The sequence below is a fragment of the Lepidochelys kempii genome, chromosome 7, assembly GCF_965140265.1.
Source record: "Lepidochelys kempii isolate rLepKem1 chromosome 7, rLepKem1.hap2, whole genome shotgun sequence".
NCBI classification, from domain to species: Eukaryota; Metazoa; Chordata; order Testudines; family Cheloniidae; genus Lepidochelys; species Lepidochelys kempii.
Window position 1 is genome coordinate 54,688,909 of NC_133262.1, and position 18,217 is coordinate 54,707,125.

At 48.1% G+C, this 18,217-nt stretch overlaps 1 protein-coding gene across 3 annotated transcripts in view; it reads left to right on the forward strand.

Annotated features, from left to right (window-relative positions):
- Positions 1-18,217, forward strand: part of ZSWIM8 (zinc finger SWIM-type containing 8) — a 147,460-nt gene that overhangs the window by 120,832 nt on the left and 8,411 nt on the right. For all 3 annotated transcript variants that reach the window (XM_073352871.1, XM_073352872.1, XM_073352873.1), the window contains 6 exons: positions 232-454; positions 662-951; positions 2,178-2,401; positions 2,714-3,196; positions 11,131-11,299; positions 15,029-15,202. In XM_073352871.1, the coding sequence (XP_073208972.1) occupies positions 232-454; positions 662-951; positions 2,178-2,401; positions 2,714-3,196; positions 11,131-11,299; positions 15,029-15,202 (1,563 nt within the window). The remainder of the gene's footprint in view (positions 1-231; positions 455-661; positions 952-2,177; positions 2,402-2,713; positions 3,197-11,130; positions 11,300-15,028; positions 15,203-18,217) is intronic.

Consider the following 18,217-nt stretch of genomic DNA (forward strand, 5'->3'; position numbering starts at 1 on the left):
TGTGGACTTCTCTGTATTTTGAAACTGCAAAATCAGTGCAGGATTGGTTGGATGAACTGGCCAGTTTTGTCTATGAATGTACATTCCAGTTGTGGTTTGCAAAGAAATAAAACCCTCCTTAGCTGTTTACCCTGCCTGTGGTGTGAATGGCTTGGGACCTGTTCAGGTGTGCAATGGTCCCAGAGAGGAGCTTGCCCATTGATATGCCCTCTGTTGTCTGTGGTGTTGTAGGCATGGCCAGTATTGACAGCAGTGCTCCCGAAACCACCTCCGACAGCAGTCCAACCCTCAGTCGGCGGCCCCTTCGTGGGGGATGGGCAGCCACCTCCTGGGGCAGAGGACAGGACAGTGACAGCATCAGCAGCTCGTCCAGTGACTCGCTGGGCTCATCGTCCTCGAGTGGCAGCAGGAGAGCCAGTGGTGGAGCACGTGCAAAGACTGTGGAAGTTGGCAGGTAAGATCCATAGTCACTGTCATGTGTTCTTCCCTTAGTACATGACACCTCGTGGCTTCATTGGTCCGGAGTCAAGTGTACACACGGACATGTGTACGTTTGTGGAATGCCTGTTGGTGAGAGCTTGCTGAGCCTGAAGAGAGGAGCTCTGTGAGTGACCTAGGTGCTTGCTCCTTTCCAAGTGGTTCCTGTATCTTGTCATTCCAGGTATAAAGGGAGGCGGCCGGAAAGCCATGCACCTCATGTCCCAAACCAACCCTCAGAAGCAGCTGCTCACTTCTACTTTGAACTGGCCAAGACAGTTCTTATCAAGGCGGGTGGAAACAGCAGTACCTCCATCTTCACTCATCCCTCCTCCAGTGGTGGGCACCAGGGGCCCCACCGCAACCTCCATCTCTGCGCCTTTGAGATTGGGCTCTATGCACTAGGGCTGCACAACTTTGTCTCCCCCAACTGGCTCTCTCGAACCTACTCCTCCCATGTCTCTTGGATCACAGGTTAGGGCAGCATTATTAGGGGGCTTTTATCTGGTGGAGTGGGGAGCTTGATCTTAGTAACATCATTGACGAGACACTGATGCACACAGCTGCAGCCTGCCATGGACAACTGCACACACCAGGAGGCAAGGGTTTGCACAGGTGGTCCTTACTACAGCTTGGGGAGGATTCTGGTGCCAACACCTGCTTCTTGACTTAGCACTGTGGCTGATTATGGTGCACAGAAGTCTCTGGGCATGCAGGGATCCATAGGATTGTCTTAGTGGGATAGGGCCTCTCTTTGAGGATCTCTGCTGACGAGGCACACTTGCTAAGCGTTGTGGCTGAGCGTGTTGGAGACTTTGACCTTCCCCCTCTACCCCATTACACTCAGACCTTCTGCTAGCTTCCCCACTGTGGCTTGGAGAGCTCAGATAGCCATAGTGGAAAGCTAAAAGAATGTTGATGTATTTCTCATATAAGGAAAAGTTAGTTCCCTTTTCTCAGGCTGGAATATCCCCCAGGCCCTCTAGAAGTGTCTGACTCCTTTCTGTGCATTAGCATACATTTAGGCATTCTCCAGGCCATCTAAGGGGAATGTTAATCCAGTGGCAGTGGGGAGCACTTGGCTAGTTTATCCTGTTGCTGCCTTCCACCTTCCCCCTGTAGACAGAGCTCTGGCCTACCATGACTGTCCTGCTGGTCAAGCAGCTGCACAGAGCTGTGTCTAGGATTCAGCAGTGCTGCTGTGTCACTACTAGTGTGATGCAAGTGTGTGAACTCCCTGCTTATTCAGGGCCCTGCCTTTGCCAGTCGGACAGGAAGCTAGAGGAGAGCGCCTGGGTTCCACCTGCCTTCCCCAAAGAAAGCCTTGTACTTTGGGGAATTCCAGGCTTCTCCCCCCACAGAGACATGGCGTCTCTAACCTTAACCCTCTTGATAATATGATCCAATGGCTGGAAGTGGAAGCTAGACACATTCAGACTGGAAGCAAGGTGCACATTTTTAATCTTTGGAACAGTTTACCAAGGGGCATGGTGGATTCGCCAGCACTGACAATTTTAAAATCCAGACTGGGTGTTTTTCTAACAGATCTGCTCTAGAGATTATTTGGGGGCAGTCTCTGGCCTGTGCTAGGTGAGCCCAATGGGTCTGTGATTCTCCCCAAAAGAGCTGATTGGTGCTGTGATTGAGTCTGTTGAGGGTGGTGTGTGATGCTTGTCCTTCTCTTTCCCTCTGGTTACTAGGGCAGGCCATGGAGATTGGCAGCGCAGCCTTGAACATTCTGGTGGAGTGTTGGGATGGACACTTGACTCCTCCGGAAGTGGCGTCATTGGCAGATAGGGCTTCAAGGGCCAGGGACTCCAACATGGTGCGAGCAGCTGCTGAACTGGCCCTCAGCTGCCTGCCCCATGCCCATGCCCTGAACCCAAATGAGATCCAGAGGGCCCTGGTGCAGTGCAAGGAGCAGGTAAGCATCGCTTCCTGGGGGCAGTCTGACCTCAGAAGGTTCTGGACATGCCAGGGAGCCAGCTGTTATCAGTGGGATTGACTCCTCCCTGCCTTGTGAAGACAGAGTAACACAGCGCTGATTCCAGTGCTGCATTATAGAGGTTTCTCCTGTCCTTTGTGGGCAGTCTCTGGTTATTATCTTGCTGGCTGCTTTGGGCAGCATTGGCCATTCTGAGGCATGTTGCAGTCCTTGGTATCTTACCTGCTGCAGTTTTCTTCTATCCCTCATGCTGCTGGGTTTGTTTTCTCCATTCTCTGCCCCCCTTCTCAGGATAACCTGATGCTGGAGAAGGCCTGCATGGCTGTGGAAGAGGCAGCCAAAGGAGGTGGGGTGTACCCAGAAGTCCTGTTTGAGGTGGCACACCAGTGGTACTGGCTCTATGAACAGACTGTTGGTGGGACCCCGGCGCAGAGAGAAGGAGCCACTGGTTGCAGCGCCAGTGGTGCCCGGGCAGCCTCTGAAGCAGTGCGCGGATTGACAGACAGCAGGGCGGCTGCTGAACCCACCACTGTGACAGTGGCAGCCGCAGTGACAGCAGCAGCGACAGTAGTGCCGGTGATCTCTGTGGGGTCAACTATCTACCAGCAGCACACGATGGCCGGGCCAGCCATGGCCCATGCACACACCCAGGGCCTGCATCCCTACACTACTCTCCAGACCCATATACCCTGTAACCCCCAATATATTGGACACCCAATCCAGCACATGCCGCGCCCAGCAGTCTTCCCTGTGCCAGGCTCGGCGTACCCCCAGGTGAGTCCCCATCAGTGGCCTGGTGTTCTATAGATAGTCCTCTGCATTCATGGTAACCTAGCTCAGCTTCTTAGAGAGGAAACAGAGTCTAGTGGGGTGAGCCAAGATCTCTGGAGCTCCAGTCTCAGCTCTGCCACTGATTCACTTTGCAAGTCACGTCAGCTTTCCCATCGGTAAAGCAGATTTATTTACTTACCTCCCACGGGTAGGTAATGCATGTAAAGCGATTTGAGAACATTAAGGGTAGTATCAGCTATTGGCATTACAACTGGTATTGCTATGGTGCCCAAAGTATTCTAGGCACAGTACAGAAATGTCCCAGCCCTGAAGAGCTGGCAGTCTAGGCAGCAGAGTGGGATGTGACGATGGAGTAGGGAGGAGTAGGAACTGGGTAAACTTTTGGGAAACGGGGAGCCTATATAGGAAGGATGGATGGGCTCCACCTACACCAAAATGAAACCAGATTGCTGGCACTTAAAATTAAAAAGAGCATAGAGCAGTTTTTAAACTAGGGGCTGGGAGAAAGCCGACAGGTGTGGAGGAGCACATGGTTCAGACAGAGACATTCCTTAGGGGAGCATCTACTAATAGAGATACTCTGTCCTAGTAAGGAGGAGAGTATGGAAGATGAAAAATACAGGTAGGATCTGATGAGAAACATTCAAATGATAAAAAGTCTCATTCAATTACATCATGTAATGGGTGGCAGCTAAAAAGTGACAAGTTTTTAAAGTGTTTATATTCCAATGCTAGAAGTCTAAATAATAAGATGGGTGAACTAGAGTGCCTCATATTAAATGAGGATATTGGTATAATAGGCATCACAGAAACTTGGTGGAATGAGGATAATCAATGGGATTTGTACCAGGGTACAAAATATATTGGAAGGACAGAACAGGTTGTACTGGTGGGGGAGTGGCATTATATATGAAAGAAAGCGTAGAATCAAATGAAGTAAAAACCTTAAATGAACCAAACTGTACAATAGAATCTTTATGGATAGTAATTTCATGCTCGAATAATAATAATGTAGCAGTAAGGAGATATTACCGACCACCTGACCAGGATGGTGATAGTGACTGTGAAATGCTCAGGGAGACTGGAGAGGCTATTAAAATAAAAAACTCGATAATAATGGGGGATTTCAACTATCCTCATATTGACTGGGTACATATCACCTCAGGAGAAGACGCAGAGATAAAGTTTCTTCACACCATAAATGACTGCTTCTTGGAGCAGCTAGTCCTGGAACCCACAAGAGGAGAGGCAATTCTTGATTTAGTCCTAAGTAGAGCATAGGATCAGGTCCAAGAGGTGAATATAGTTGGACCGCTTGGTAATAGTGACCGTAGTATAATTAAATTTAACATCCCTGTGGAGGGGAAAACACCACACTGGCTCAACATTGTAGCATTTAATTTCAGTAAGGGGAACTACACAAAAATGAGGAGGTTAGTTAAACAGAAATTAAAAGGTACAGCACCAAAAGTAAAATCCCTGCAAACTACACGGAAACTTTTTAAAGACACCATAATAGAGACTCAACTTAAATTTATATCCCCAAATTAAAAAACACAATAAGAGAACCAAAAAAGTGCCACCGTGGCTAAACAACAAAGCAAAAGAAGCAGTGAGAGGCAAAAAGGCATCCTTTAAGAAGTGGAAGTTAAATCCCAGTGAGGAAAATGGAGAGGAGCATAAACTCTGGCAAGTGAAGTGTAAAAATATAATTAGGAAGGCCAAAAAATAATTTGAAGTACAACTAGCCAAAGACTCAAAAAGTAATAGCGAAATTTTTTAAGTACATCAGAAGCAGGCAGCCTGCTAAACAACCAGTGGGGCCACTGGATGATCGAGATGCTAAAGGAGCACTCAAGGACGATAAGGCCATTGCGGAGAAACGAAATGAATTCTTTGCATTGGTCTTCGTAGCTGAGGATGTGAGGGAGATTCCCAAACCTGAGCCATTGTTTTTAGGTGACAGATCTGAGGAACTGTCCCAGATTGAGGTGCCGTTAGAGGAGGTTTTGGAGCAAATTGATAAACTAAACAGTAATAAATCACCAGGACCAGATGGTATTCACCCAAGAGTTCTGAAAGGTTTCAGAGTAACAGCCGTGTTAGTCTGTATTCGCAAAAAGAAAAGGAGTACTTGTGGCACCTTAGAGACTAACCAATTTATTAGAGCATTAACTTTCGTGAGCTACAGCTCACTTCATCAGATGCATATCGTGGAAACTGCAGCAGACTTTATTTATACACAGAGAATATGAAACAATACCTCCTCCCACCCCACTGTCCTGCTGGTAATAGCTTATCTAAAGTGATCATCAGGTGGGCCATTTCCAGCACAAATCCAGGTTTTCTCACCCTCCACCCCCCCCACACAAATTCACTCTCCTGCTGGTGATAGCCCATCCAAAGTGACAACTCTTTACACAATGTGCATGACAATCAAGTTGGGCTATTTCCTGCACAAATCCAGGTTTTCTCACATCCCCCCCACCCCCATACACACACAAACTCACTCTCCTGCTGGTAATAGCTCATCCAAACTGACCGCTCTTCAAGTTTAAATCCAAGTTAAACCAGAACATCTGGGGGGGGGGTAGGAAAAAACAAGAGGAAACAGGCTACCTTGCATAATGACTTAGCCACTCCCAGTCTCTATTTAAGCCTAAATTAATAGTATCCAATTTGCAAATGAATTCCAATTCAGCAGTTTCTCGCTGGAGTCTGGATTTGAAGTTTTTTTGTTTTAAGATAGCGACCTTCATGTCTGTGATCGCGTGACCAGAGAGATTGAAGTGTTCTCCGACTGGTTTATGAATGTTATAATTCTTGACATCTGATTTGTGTCCATTTATTCTTTTACGTAGAGACTGTCCAGTTTGACCAATGTACATGGCAGAGGGGCATTGCTGGCACATGATGGCATATATCACATTGGTGGATGTGCAGGTGAACGAGCCTCTGATAGTGTGGCTGATGTTATTAGGCCCTGTGATGGTGTCCCCTGAATAGATATGTGGGCACAATTGGCAACGGGCTTTGTTGCAAGGATAAGTTCCTGGGTTAGTGGTTCTGTTGTGTGGTATGTGATTGTTGGTGAGTATTTGCTTCAGGTTGCGGGGCTGTCTGTAGGCAAGGACTGGCCTGTCTCCCAAGATTTGTGAGAGTGTTGGGTCATCCTTTAGGATAGGTTGTAGATCCTTAATAATGCGTTGGAGGGGTTTTAGTTGGGGGCTGAAGGTGACGGCTAGTGGCGTTCTGTTATTTTCTTTGTTAGGCCTGTCCTGTAGTAGGTAACTTCTGGGAACTCTTCTGGCTCTATCAATCTGTTTCTTTACTTCTGCAGGTGGGTATTGTAGTTGTAAGAAAGCTTGACAGAGATCTTGTAGGTGTTTGTCTCTGTCTGAGGGGTTGGAGCAAATGCGGTTGTATCGCAGAGCTTGGCTGTAGACGATGGATCGTGTGGTGTGGTCAGGGTGAAAGCTGGAGGCATGCAGGTAGGAATAGCGGTCAGTAGGTTTCCGGTATAGGGTGGTGTTTATGTGACCATTGTTTATTAGCACTGTAGTGTCCAGGAAGTGGATCTCTTGTGTGGACTGGACCAGGCTGAGGTTGGTGGTGGGATGGAAATTGTTGAAATCATGGTGGAATTCCTCAAGGGCTTCTTTTCCATGGGTCCAGATGATGAAGATGTCATCAATATAGCGCAAGTAGAGTAGGGGCTTTAGGGGACGAGAGCTGAGGAAGCGTTGTTCTAAATCAGCCATAAAAATGTTGGTATACTGTGGGGCCATGCGGGTACCCATAGCAGTGCCGCTGATCTGAAGGTATACATTGTCCCCAAATGTGAAGTAGTTATGGGTAAGGACAAAGTCACAAAGTTCAGCCACCAGGTTAGCCGTGACATTATCGGGGATAGTGTTCTTGACGGCTTGTAGTCCATCTTTGTGTGGAATATTGGTGTAGAGGGCTTCTACATCCATAGTGGCCAGGATGGTGTTATCAGGAAGATCACCGATGGATTGAAGTTTCCTCAGGAAGTCAGTGGTGTCTCGAAGGTAGCTGGGAGTGCTGGTAGCGTAGGGCCTGAGGAGGGAGTCTACATGGCCAGACAATCCTGCTGTCAGGGTGCCAATGCCTGAGATGATGGGGCGCCCAGGATTTCCAGGTTTATGGATCTTGGGTAGTAGATAGAATATCCCAGGTCGGGGTTCCACGGGTGTGTCTGTGCGGATTTGATCTTGTGCTTTTTCAGGAAGTTTCTTGAGCAAATGCTGTAGTTGCTTTTGGTAACTCTCAGTGGGATCAGAGGGTAATGGCTTGTAGAAACTCGTGTTGGAGAGTTGCCGAGCAGCCTCTTGTTCATATTCCGACCTATTCATGATGACAACAGCACCTCCTTTGTCAGCCTTTTTGATTATGATGTCAGAGTTGTTTCTGAGGCTGTGGATGGCATTGCGTTCCGCATGGCTGAGGTTATGGGGCAAGTGATGCTGCTTTTCCACAATTTCAGCCCGTGCACGTTGGCGGAAGCACTCTATGTAGAAGTCCAGTCTGCTGTTTCGACCTTCAGGAGGAGTCCACCTAGAATCCCTCTTTCTGTAGTGTTGGTAGGGAGACCTCTGTGGATTAGTATGCTGTTCAGAGGTATTTTGGAAATATTCCTTGAGTCGGAGACGTCGAAAATAGGATTCTAGGTCACCACAGAACTGTATCATGTTCGTGGGGGTGGAGGGGCAGAAGGAGAGGCCCCGAGATAGAACAGCTGCTTCTGCTCGGCTGAGAGTATAGTTGGATAGGTTAACAATATTGCTAGGTGGGTTGAGGGAACCATTGCTGTGGCCCCTTGTAGCATGTAGTAGACCGCTATTCCTACCTGCATGCCTCCAGCTTTCACCCTGACCACACCACACGATCCATCGTCTACAGCCAAGCTCTGCGATACAACCGCATTTGCTCCAACCCCTCAGACAGAGACAAACACCTACAAGATCTCTGTCAAGCTTTCTTACAACTACAGTACCCACCTGCAGAAGTAAAGAAACAGATTGATAGAGCCAGAAGAGTTCCCAGAAGTTACCTACTACAGGACAGGCCTAACAAAGAAAATAACAGAACGCCACTAGCCGTCACCTTCAGCCCCCAACTAAAACCCCTCCAACGCATTATTAAGGATCTACAACCTATCCTAAAGGATGACCCAACACTCTCACAAATCTTGGGAGACAGGCCAGTCCTTGCCTACAGACAGCCCCGCAACCTGAAGCAAATACTCACCAACAATCACATACCACACAACAGAACCACTAACCCAGGAACTTATCCTTGCAACAAAGCCCGTTGCCAATTGTGCCCACATATCTATTCAGGGGACACCATCACAGGGCCTAATAACATCAGCCACACTATCAGAGGCTCGTTCACCTGCACATCCACCAATGTGATATATGCCATCATGTGCCAGCAATGCCCCTCTGCCATGTACATTGGTCAAACTGGACAGTCTCTACGTAAAAGAATAAATGGACACAAATCAGATGTCAAGAATTATAACATTCATAAACCAGTCGGAGAACACTTCAATCTCTCTGGTCACGCGATCACAGACATGAAGGTCGCTATCTTAAAACAAAAAAACTTCAAATCCAGACTCCAGCGAGAAACTGCTGAATTGGAATTCATTTGCAAATTGGATACTATTAATTTAGGCTTAAATAGAGACTGGGAGTGGCTAAGTCATTATGCAAGGTAGCCTGTTTCCTCTTGTTTTTTCCTACCCCCCCCCCCCCCCCAGATGTTCTGGTTTAACTTGGATTTAAACTTGAAGAGTGGTCAGTTTGGATGAGCTATTACCAGCAGGAGAGTGAGTTTGTGTGTGTATGGGGGTGGGGGGGATGTGAGAGAACCTGGATTTGTGCAGGAAATAGCCCAACTTGATTGTCATGCACATTGTGTAAAGAGTTGTCACTTTGGATGGGCTATCACCAGCAGGAGAGTGAATTTGTGTGGGGGGGTGGAGGGTGAGAAAACCTGGATTTGTGCTGGAAATGGCCCACCTGATGATCACTTTAGATAAGCTATTACAAGCAGGACAGTGGGGTGGGAGGAGGTATTGTTTCATATTCTCTGTGTATATATAAAGTCTGCTGCAGTTTCCACAATATGCATCTGATGAAGTGAGCTGTAGCTCACGAAAGCTTATGCTCTAATAAATTGGTTAGTCTCTAAGGTGCCACAAGTACTCCTTTTCTTTTTAAGAGTTCTGAAGGAACTCAAATGTGAAATTGCAGAACTACTAACTGTAGACTGTAACCTATCATTTAAATCAGCTTATGTACCAAATGACTGGAGGCTTGCTAGTGTGATGCCAATTTTTAAAAAGGGCTCCAGAGCTGACCCGGGCAATTACAGGCCAGTAAGCCTGACTTCAGTACTGGGCAAATTGGTTGAAACTATTGTAAAGAACAACATTGTCAGACACATAGATGAACATAATTTGTTGGAGATGAGTCAACCTGGTTTTTGTAAAGGGAAATCATTCCTCACCAATCTACTAGACTTCTTTGAGGGGGTCAACAAGCATGTGGACAAGTGGGATCCAGTGGATATAGTGTATTTAGATTTTCAGAAAGCGCTTTGACAAGGTCCCTCACCAAAGGCTCTTAAGCAAAGTAAGCAGTCATGGGATAAAAGGGAAGGTTCTCTCATGGATTGGTAACTGGTTAAAAGATAGGAAACAAAGGATACAAATAAATGGTCAGTTTTCAGAATGGAGAGAGGTAAACAGTGGTGTTCCCCAGGGGTCAGTACTGGGCCCAGTCCTATTTAACATATTCATAAATGATCTGGAAGAAGGGGTAAACAGTGAGGTGGCAAAATTTGCAGATGATACAAAGCTACTCAAGATAGTTAAGTCCCAGACAGACTGCAAAGAGCTACAAAAGGATCTCTCGAAACTGGGTGACTGGCCAACAAAATGGCAGATGAAATTCAATGTTGATAAATGCAAAGTAATGCACATAGGAAAACATAATCCCAACTACACATATAAAATGATGAGGAATAAATTAGCTGTTACTACTCAAGAAAAGAGATCTTGGAGTCATTGTGGATAGTTCTCTGAAAACATCCACTGAATGTGCAGCGGCAGTCAAAGAAGTGAACAGAACGTTGGGACTCATTAAGAAGGGTAGATAATAAGACAGAAAATATCATATTGCCTCTATATAAATCCATGGTACGCCCACATCTTGAATACTGTGTGCAGATGTGGTTGCCTCATCTCAAAAAAGATATATTGAAATTGGAAAAGGTTCAGAAAAGGGCAACAAAAATGATTATGGGTATGGAACGGCTTCCATAGGAGGGGGAGCTTAATAAGACTGGGACTTTTCAGTTTAGAAAAGAGATGACTAAGAGGGGATATGACAGATGTCTGTAAACTCATGACTGGTGTGGAGAAAGTGAATAAGGAAGTGTTTTTACCCCTTCATGTAACACAAGAACCAGGGGTGACCCAGTGAAAATAATAGGCATCATGTTTAAAACAAAAGGAGGTACTTCATGCAACGCACAGCCAACCTGTGGAACTCGTTGCCAGGGGATGGTGTGAAGGCTAAAAGTATAATTGGGTTCCAAAAGGAATTAGATGTGTTCATGGAGGATAGGTCCGTCAGAGGCTGTTAGCCAAGATGGTCTGGGATGTAACCCCATGCTCTGGGTGTCCCTAAACCTCTGACTGCTAGAAACTGGGACTGGAAGAAGGGGGCATCACTCAAAATTGCCCTGTTCTGTTCATTCCCTCTGAAGCATCTGGCATTGGCCACTATCGGAAGACAGGATGCTGGGCTAGATGGACCTTTGGTTTGACTCAATATGGCCGTTCTTATGTTCCTATGACTGATACCCAGCTTCCTTTCTAGGGTGTCCACCCAGCATTCATAGGAGCACAGTATCCCTATTCTGTAACCACACCATCTCTGGCAGCTACAGCAGTGTCATTCCCCGGTGTGCCCGTCCCATCCATGACACAGATTGCAGTGCACCCGTACCATGCAGAGACAGGACTGTCACTGTCTTCCAACGTAGCAAGTGAGTATCTTGGCCCCCAGACGCTGTGTGTGTAGAAGTGTGGGTCATAGTCTTCCCAGCTTTATCCCAGACAGGACCCATGCATCTGGGACAGGACTATCACTGTTCAGAAATGTGCCTAGTGTGTGCATCGCAGCCCAGAGATGCACATGCAGAAGGAGGTTAGATCCATGGTGGGGAAACACCTAATGCACCAATCAGAAGTAAACTAGCAAGTGGAACTTCGGTGTCGATCTGTTGAAGTTTCCGGAGTTTGACCCCTGAATTGAGGCAGACACCTGCTAGCAGTCTGACTCCAGATAACTGGATGAGCTTTATTTCTCTCTCCTCCTGTCTGCAGTCCTTCAAGTAAAGGAAGGCATGTGTGACATTTGTGGTGCTGTGAGGTCAGCTTTCAAGAGGTACTTGGAGCAGGAGGCAGCAAAACTTCTGCCACAGAGACTTCCAAAGCCTTCATCATCTTCGTGAGAGCTTGGAAATGGTCTTGCCCCAAATGCACGTCCTTAGGAGAGAGAGTTGTGTCAGCAGGAGTACTTCAGGGACAGTCTCTTAGTGACTGCAATGCTGCAGTTTGGCTGGAGTTCAGCCAGTGTGCAGTGCTGGGAACAGCTGCTGTGTGTGACTGTCACTGACCTGCTCCTGTGGGGCATGGCTCTGGCAGGAGATAGCTGGACCTGGGCTGAATTACACCATCGCTTTCTACGAGAGCAGTATTGCATTTGGAAGTGGGCTAGTTCTTACTGTAAGTGCTGGCAGTGCCTCCCAACCAATAGAGTTCTGGAAGAGCCAGCACAGTGGGGCATTTGCTAGACACGTTGTTGTCCACCCTCCCATCCAGACGCTCAGGGAAAAGGGGCTTTTCTTTCTGCTTTTTTTTAACTGATGTAAAAATGACTAGAAAAACCTTGGAGGTCTCAGGAACTTAAAACTCCCCAGGTCTGCTCAGCCCAGCACCTTTACTTTCAGCTTCAGACTTCAGCTTTTAGCAAAGCTTTTGACACGGTCTCCCACAGTATTCTTGTCAGCAAGTTAAGGAAGTATGGGCTGGATGAATGCACTATAAGGTGGGTAGAAAGCTGGCTAGATTGTCGGGCTCAACGGGTAGTGATCAATGGCTCCATGTCTAGTTGGCAGCCGGTATCAAGTGGAGTGCCCCAGGGGTCGGTCCTGGGGCCGGTTTTGTTCAATATCTTCATAAATGATCTGGAGCATGGTGTAGATTGCACTCTCAGCAAATTTGCGGATGATACTAAACTGGGAGGAGTGGTAGATACGCTGGAGGGGAGGGATAGGATACAGAAGGACCTAGACAAATTGGAGGATTGGGCCAAAAAAAATCTGATGAGGTTCAATAAGGATAAGTGCAGGGTCCTGCACTTAGGACGGAAGAATCCAATGCACCGCTACAGACTAGGGGCCGAATGGCTAGGCAGCAGTTCTGCGGAAAAGGACCTAGGGGTGACAGTGGATGAGAAGCTGGATATGAGTCAGCAGTGTGCCCTTGTTGCCAAGAAGGCCAATGGCATTTTGGGATGTATATGTAGGGGCATAGCGAGCAGATCGAGGGACGTGATCGTTCCCCTCTATTCGACATTGGTGAGGCCTCATCTGGAGTACTGTGTCCAGTTTTGGGCCCCACACTACAAGAAGGATGTGGATAAATTGGAGAGAGTCCAGCGAAGGGCAACAAAAATGATTAGGGGTCTAGAACACATGACTTATGAGGAGAGGCTGAGGGAGCTGGGATTGTTTAGTCTGCAGAAGAGAAGAATGAGGGGGGTTTTTATAGCTGCTTTCAACTACCTGAAAGGGGGTTCCAAAGAGGATGGCTCTAGACTGTTCTCAATGGTAGCAGATGACAGAACGAGGAGTAATGGTCTCAAGTTGCAGTGGGGGAGGTTTAGATTGGATATTAGGAAAAACTTTTTCACTAAGAGGGTGGTGAAACACTGGAATGCGTTACCTAGGGAGGTGGTAGAATCTCCTTCCTTAGAGGTTTTTAAGGTCAGGCTTGACAAAGCCCTGGCTGGGATGATTTAACTGGGAATTGGTCCTGCTTCGAGCAGGGGGTTGGACTAGATGACCTTCTGGGGTCCCTTCCAACCCTGATATTCTATGATTCTATGATTCTGTGTAGTGGTTGTGACTCTCAGCTTAGCAAAGCCGTTGCCGTTCTCTTCCCTGATGTGCTGGAGCCAACAGGCTGTTTGCTCATCCTAGGTTAACGTAAATGAATACAAACTGCTCCCTCTCTGACTGCCAGGATGTGACTTACGTGAGTTTGGATTCTCTTGCAGTTTACGTACTCTCTAGTTTTTAAAACACTGTTTCCAATGCCTGGATACCATTCAGAAAGTGCTTAGCCATGTGATGGTGTCTAGCTCTGGGTGATGCTCAGCACACCTGTAGGGGTCAGTCTCCCTGGCTTGCCTTGGCAGGGAATTTCAGTTAGCTTTGTAATTTGTGTTGCCGACACCTTTCTGTCTGCTTGTGTGATGAGGTCAGACAGATCTGGTCATGAGACACACACTGTCTCTTGGGGAGTGTGCATCTGACACGTGCTCATCTCTTAACTAATGTACACAGTGACAGAGAGCATATTTTGAAAAAAACGTGAATGAGATGAAATGAGGAGAATATAGACTCCTCTCCAGGCTGACTTGCTTAGCCAGATGGATGTAGTTGCGCATAGGGAGGCTGTGAAATAATGGCATCTACTCTGAAGCTGTGAGGCGTGCCACAACTCTCCCTATTAATGCCCTTCTCTGGGGGAGATTCAGATCAACTTTGATCCCTTGCCTGAGTCCACCTTATTGACTCACTTAATGTTAAGATTGTACATGCACAAATTAAGTCACATAACATACCAGATTCTACCATGTGTACTTGGGGAGATGTCCCTCTCAATTCCTTCTCTGCCCTCAGAGCTTTTTTAGAGGTTTTCCCACTGTTTGCGTATTGGTGCTGGCTCTGGTGGAAGCTCTGCTGTCATCTCCATGGTCAGAGCTATAAAAGCACCAGTGGCTGGTCTACAATAGGACACTCACCACACTGAGCTTTGTTGGAGTCACAGCGATGCTACAGCGACACTGCAGATGTAGCTGAGGAAGGGGGAATGGACCCCACCTCACCTCACCCTTCTTAATAGTGTTCCTTCTGAATGACTGTCCCAGCCAGCTCTCAGTGGAGAACTCAGCTGAAGTACCCTGGGCAGAGGCCCACCTCCTTGGGCAAGTCACCAGCAGAGGTGTTACTTAAGTAAAGGCACTGGAGTCAGCAGCTCTTGTGACTCATGCTGCCCTCTCTGTTCACACGAGTTGCCCACTGTTCACACAGACATTGGTCTGAAATGTCATTTCAGTTTTCCTCAAGCCCAAGTTGCAAGGAAATCAGATGCACCATATTAATGAGCCCTAGCGTCTGTAGTACATGGTGTGCAGAGTGGGGCAGGAATGCATGCAAACTGACCGTCTTTAGGAGACTCAGTCCCTGTTTGTTAAGCAAAATATGGATCTTATTTTCACTCTGCCTTGCAACCCAGCTTTTTCCAGTCCACTTAAAAGGTGTCTCTGCTGTTCTCCACCAGTATGATTGCAGCTTTCAAATGGGGCAGTTAGCAGGATGGCATGGGCGGAGAAAGGGGTGCATGGGTCGTGAGGGAGGTGGTAAGTTAAGAACCTTTTCCTAGGCTTGATTGTATGTTCTAATGCTGCTGTTTCTTCTCTCCAGTAGGGAGTGTCCATGCGGGATCGACATTCCCAGCAATTCCGGGGGCTTCCTTAACGGCTCTTTCCTCGCAGCCCAACTCCCTTGTTACAGGGGGCTTTCCTTCAGAGGATGAACAGCACAGTCAGCCTGTGAGCCCCCAGGGTCTGCAGTACCTCCACTCTGCCTACCGAGTTGGTAAGGACAGCCAATCGTGGCTCCCATGGCCCTTTCGAGAGGGCTGCAGGAGGCTCTCACCGCTGTATGATAATTCCCTGCTGCACCAGTCTGGTAATGATGGGACCATCATCCCCTGAGGAAGGCTTGTTCACTGTCACATGTTGATTCTGAGGTGTGGAGGCAAAGCAATTTCAGACTATCCAGTATCTCTGCTGAGCACTGTCAGTCTACTGTAACTATGCAGACAGGGAAGGGTAGATAGACATGCAGTGGGGAAACAGTCCAATAATCCAGCAAATGAATGTTCAGGAGTTTGGGTAGGTTATGAAGGGGATGAATGAAATACAGCTCTGCAGGCAAATGAGTGTTCAGCAGCCATGCAGGAGACTGGGATTCAGTTTCTGCAGCTCCTAGCAGAGCTTTTAAGCTATGGCCATGCCTCTAGTTCTCTCTCTCCCTGGGCCAAGCGCACATATGCATTCCTGGGCAAACTGGCTACAAGACACTAAATAATCCCCCAGAAACCTTCCCTGGACTGTCTGGCCTGGGGGTGTTAGAACCCCAGGGCCTGTGACCGGTCACAGATCATATTAATGTATATGGTGCTGTAAATTTTACAAACACATTCCTGGAAGGGTGTCTACTGCAAGACAGGGATGACAGACACAGGACAGTAGGTTGGGGCAGGGAGAGCCAGGGTAAATCTGGGGTGAGAAGCTGGAAGGGAAGGGTGCCTGGAAGAGAAGTGGCTTTTCAGGAGTGCTCTGAGGGAGGAGAAGATGCTCATCAGCCAGTAACAGGGGGAGTTGTTCGCATAATTGCACATCTATTCCACTTCAGGGGTGCACATGCCCCATGCACTAGCATCAGAGATTTTTCCTTTAGCGCATACGCTCTCGGCAGCCTCATGCTGCTGCGCCATGGTATAAAGGGCAAAGCTGCCCCCAACCCCTGTCAAGTCCTCACCGCCTGTGATGGTTGTCGGCGCTGTCTACCTTGCTACTGCAAGTGTTCTCCCTTTCTGAGTGTTTATATTGGGTGTCATTTTTTTTTTACTAGTAGGTTTCCTTGTTTTTCAAACTGGTGTATTAAATGCTTACTGCGGTTCCTACCTGTTTGGGGTACCAACGCCCCATCCCGGGGCATGCATCAATCCCCAGGCTTCAAACCTTGTGATGGAAGCAAGAAGCCAGTGCCAGTCAGTGACCTGTGCTCCAGGTGTTGAAGTGCCTAGGAGAAGCTCACACTGGGGACAGGTGCCAAATCTTCAGGGACTTTAGGTCTAGAACTGAAAAGTCGGACTAAAACACCTTCATGTGGAGGCAGCTCAGCACCTACCCTCAGCCTTCCTGTTTTGGGTAGTGAGGCACCAAGCTCCTCTGCTTTGAGTAGGAGCACTCCTCCTGTCATGGCAGAGTCTCGATGCTGAACTTCTTCTCTGGTAATGAAGAAGCAGCACTGAATACTGCACTGAGGGAACATGTTGTCTAGGAGATCATGGTCCCTAGCACTACAGTCCAATGAACAAGCTGGGAAGGAGGATAGTGTGTATGTGCTTCGTGCCAAGGCACTCCCCAGTCCAGACAGCTCCGGCACTGGTATGGGTGCCTTTGAGACCGACCTCTGAGGAATGCTGTTCTGTGGTATTGTCATCTTTGGCTCTCCCACTGCTGTCAATGCTTGAGGCATGTGCTGCAACAAGCCATCTGCCGAGTCTCTTGGTGCCAGCTATGCTGGTGGTTCAAGAGACATCTCATCCGGTTCTGAGTGATTCTCGCATGTATTTGCCGGCTACAAGAATTCAGTACCTGGTATGGCAGGCACTTCTGGACACTCCGGTACCCCCTCGTACAGTACTGTCGAGATGCAGGTAGGGAAAGATTTCCCTGATGCTGTCCTCTCCGGACTCCTCGCACCAAGAGGCTCCACACCTCCTTGGTCGGATGACTCAGGATTGTTGTCCGAGTCAGAAATTGGGTTTTATGTGTTGCGGCTACATCACGTAAACCATCATTCTCCTCCAAGAAGTTTTCACCTCAGGTATCCAGCAGAACCTCCGTGTTGGTTGGCCAGTAGGGAGCCACTCTGTGGCTTTATCAGTGGCTCTCTTGGAACCTATGGGGTTTTTCCCCTGCCTCCAGATTGTCTATGAACCCTCCCTCCTCTGCATCCTCCGGCAGATGTCATGAAGCTGCATGGCAAGAGCTGCAGGAAGCAGCTTCCAGTACCGAGCTTGGTACTGAACATGGGTAGTCTGCCCCAGTGACTCCCCCTTTGGAGGAATTGGGGGAAGCTCTACCTCAGCCAGCCTTGGGCGCATCCTCCTGATTGCTCGATGAGGCAGTAGCATCCGGTGTTTCCTCACCTCCCCCAAACAATTACAGGACCCACCAGGGCCTCTTAAAGAGGGTGCCTTCCTCCTGAGATATCCCAGTCTCCTGCATGGCTGCTGAATGCTTGTTTGCTTCAAGGAATAAAGGGAAAAGTTACAGGAGGGTGTCACCTGTGCCTCTTTCGTTCGCCGTGAGCTCATCCAGACAGCCTGGGAACACCAAACAGTTAGTTTGACATTCTCATCAAGGACAGTTTGCCAGTTTCTCCTACCCTGGTGTTTTCCGACACGCTAGCCTGCTTCCTAAGTGATTAGTCCCACATGCAAAGCCTCACACAGCCAATGAGGAGAGGCAGCTGCACACTCTAGATGTCAGGCACACCCTGGTGTTCTACCTGGAACGCACCAAGCCCTTCCGCAGATCGACCCAGCTCTTTATTGCGATAGCAAAAGCGGGGGGATTAAGGGCCTTCTGGTGTCCTGTCAGAGGATTTCAAATTGGATCACCACCTGCATCCGTACTTGTTACGAGTTGGTGCAGGCTGTGCCTCCACTGACAGTGAAGGCTCACTCAACCAGGGCTCAGGCCTCTTCCGCTGCCTTCCTGACACACGTCCCTGTCCAGACCATCTGCAGGGCCATGACGTGGTCTTTGGTACACTCATTCACAGCGCATTATGCCATCACCCAGCAAGCCGGAG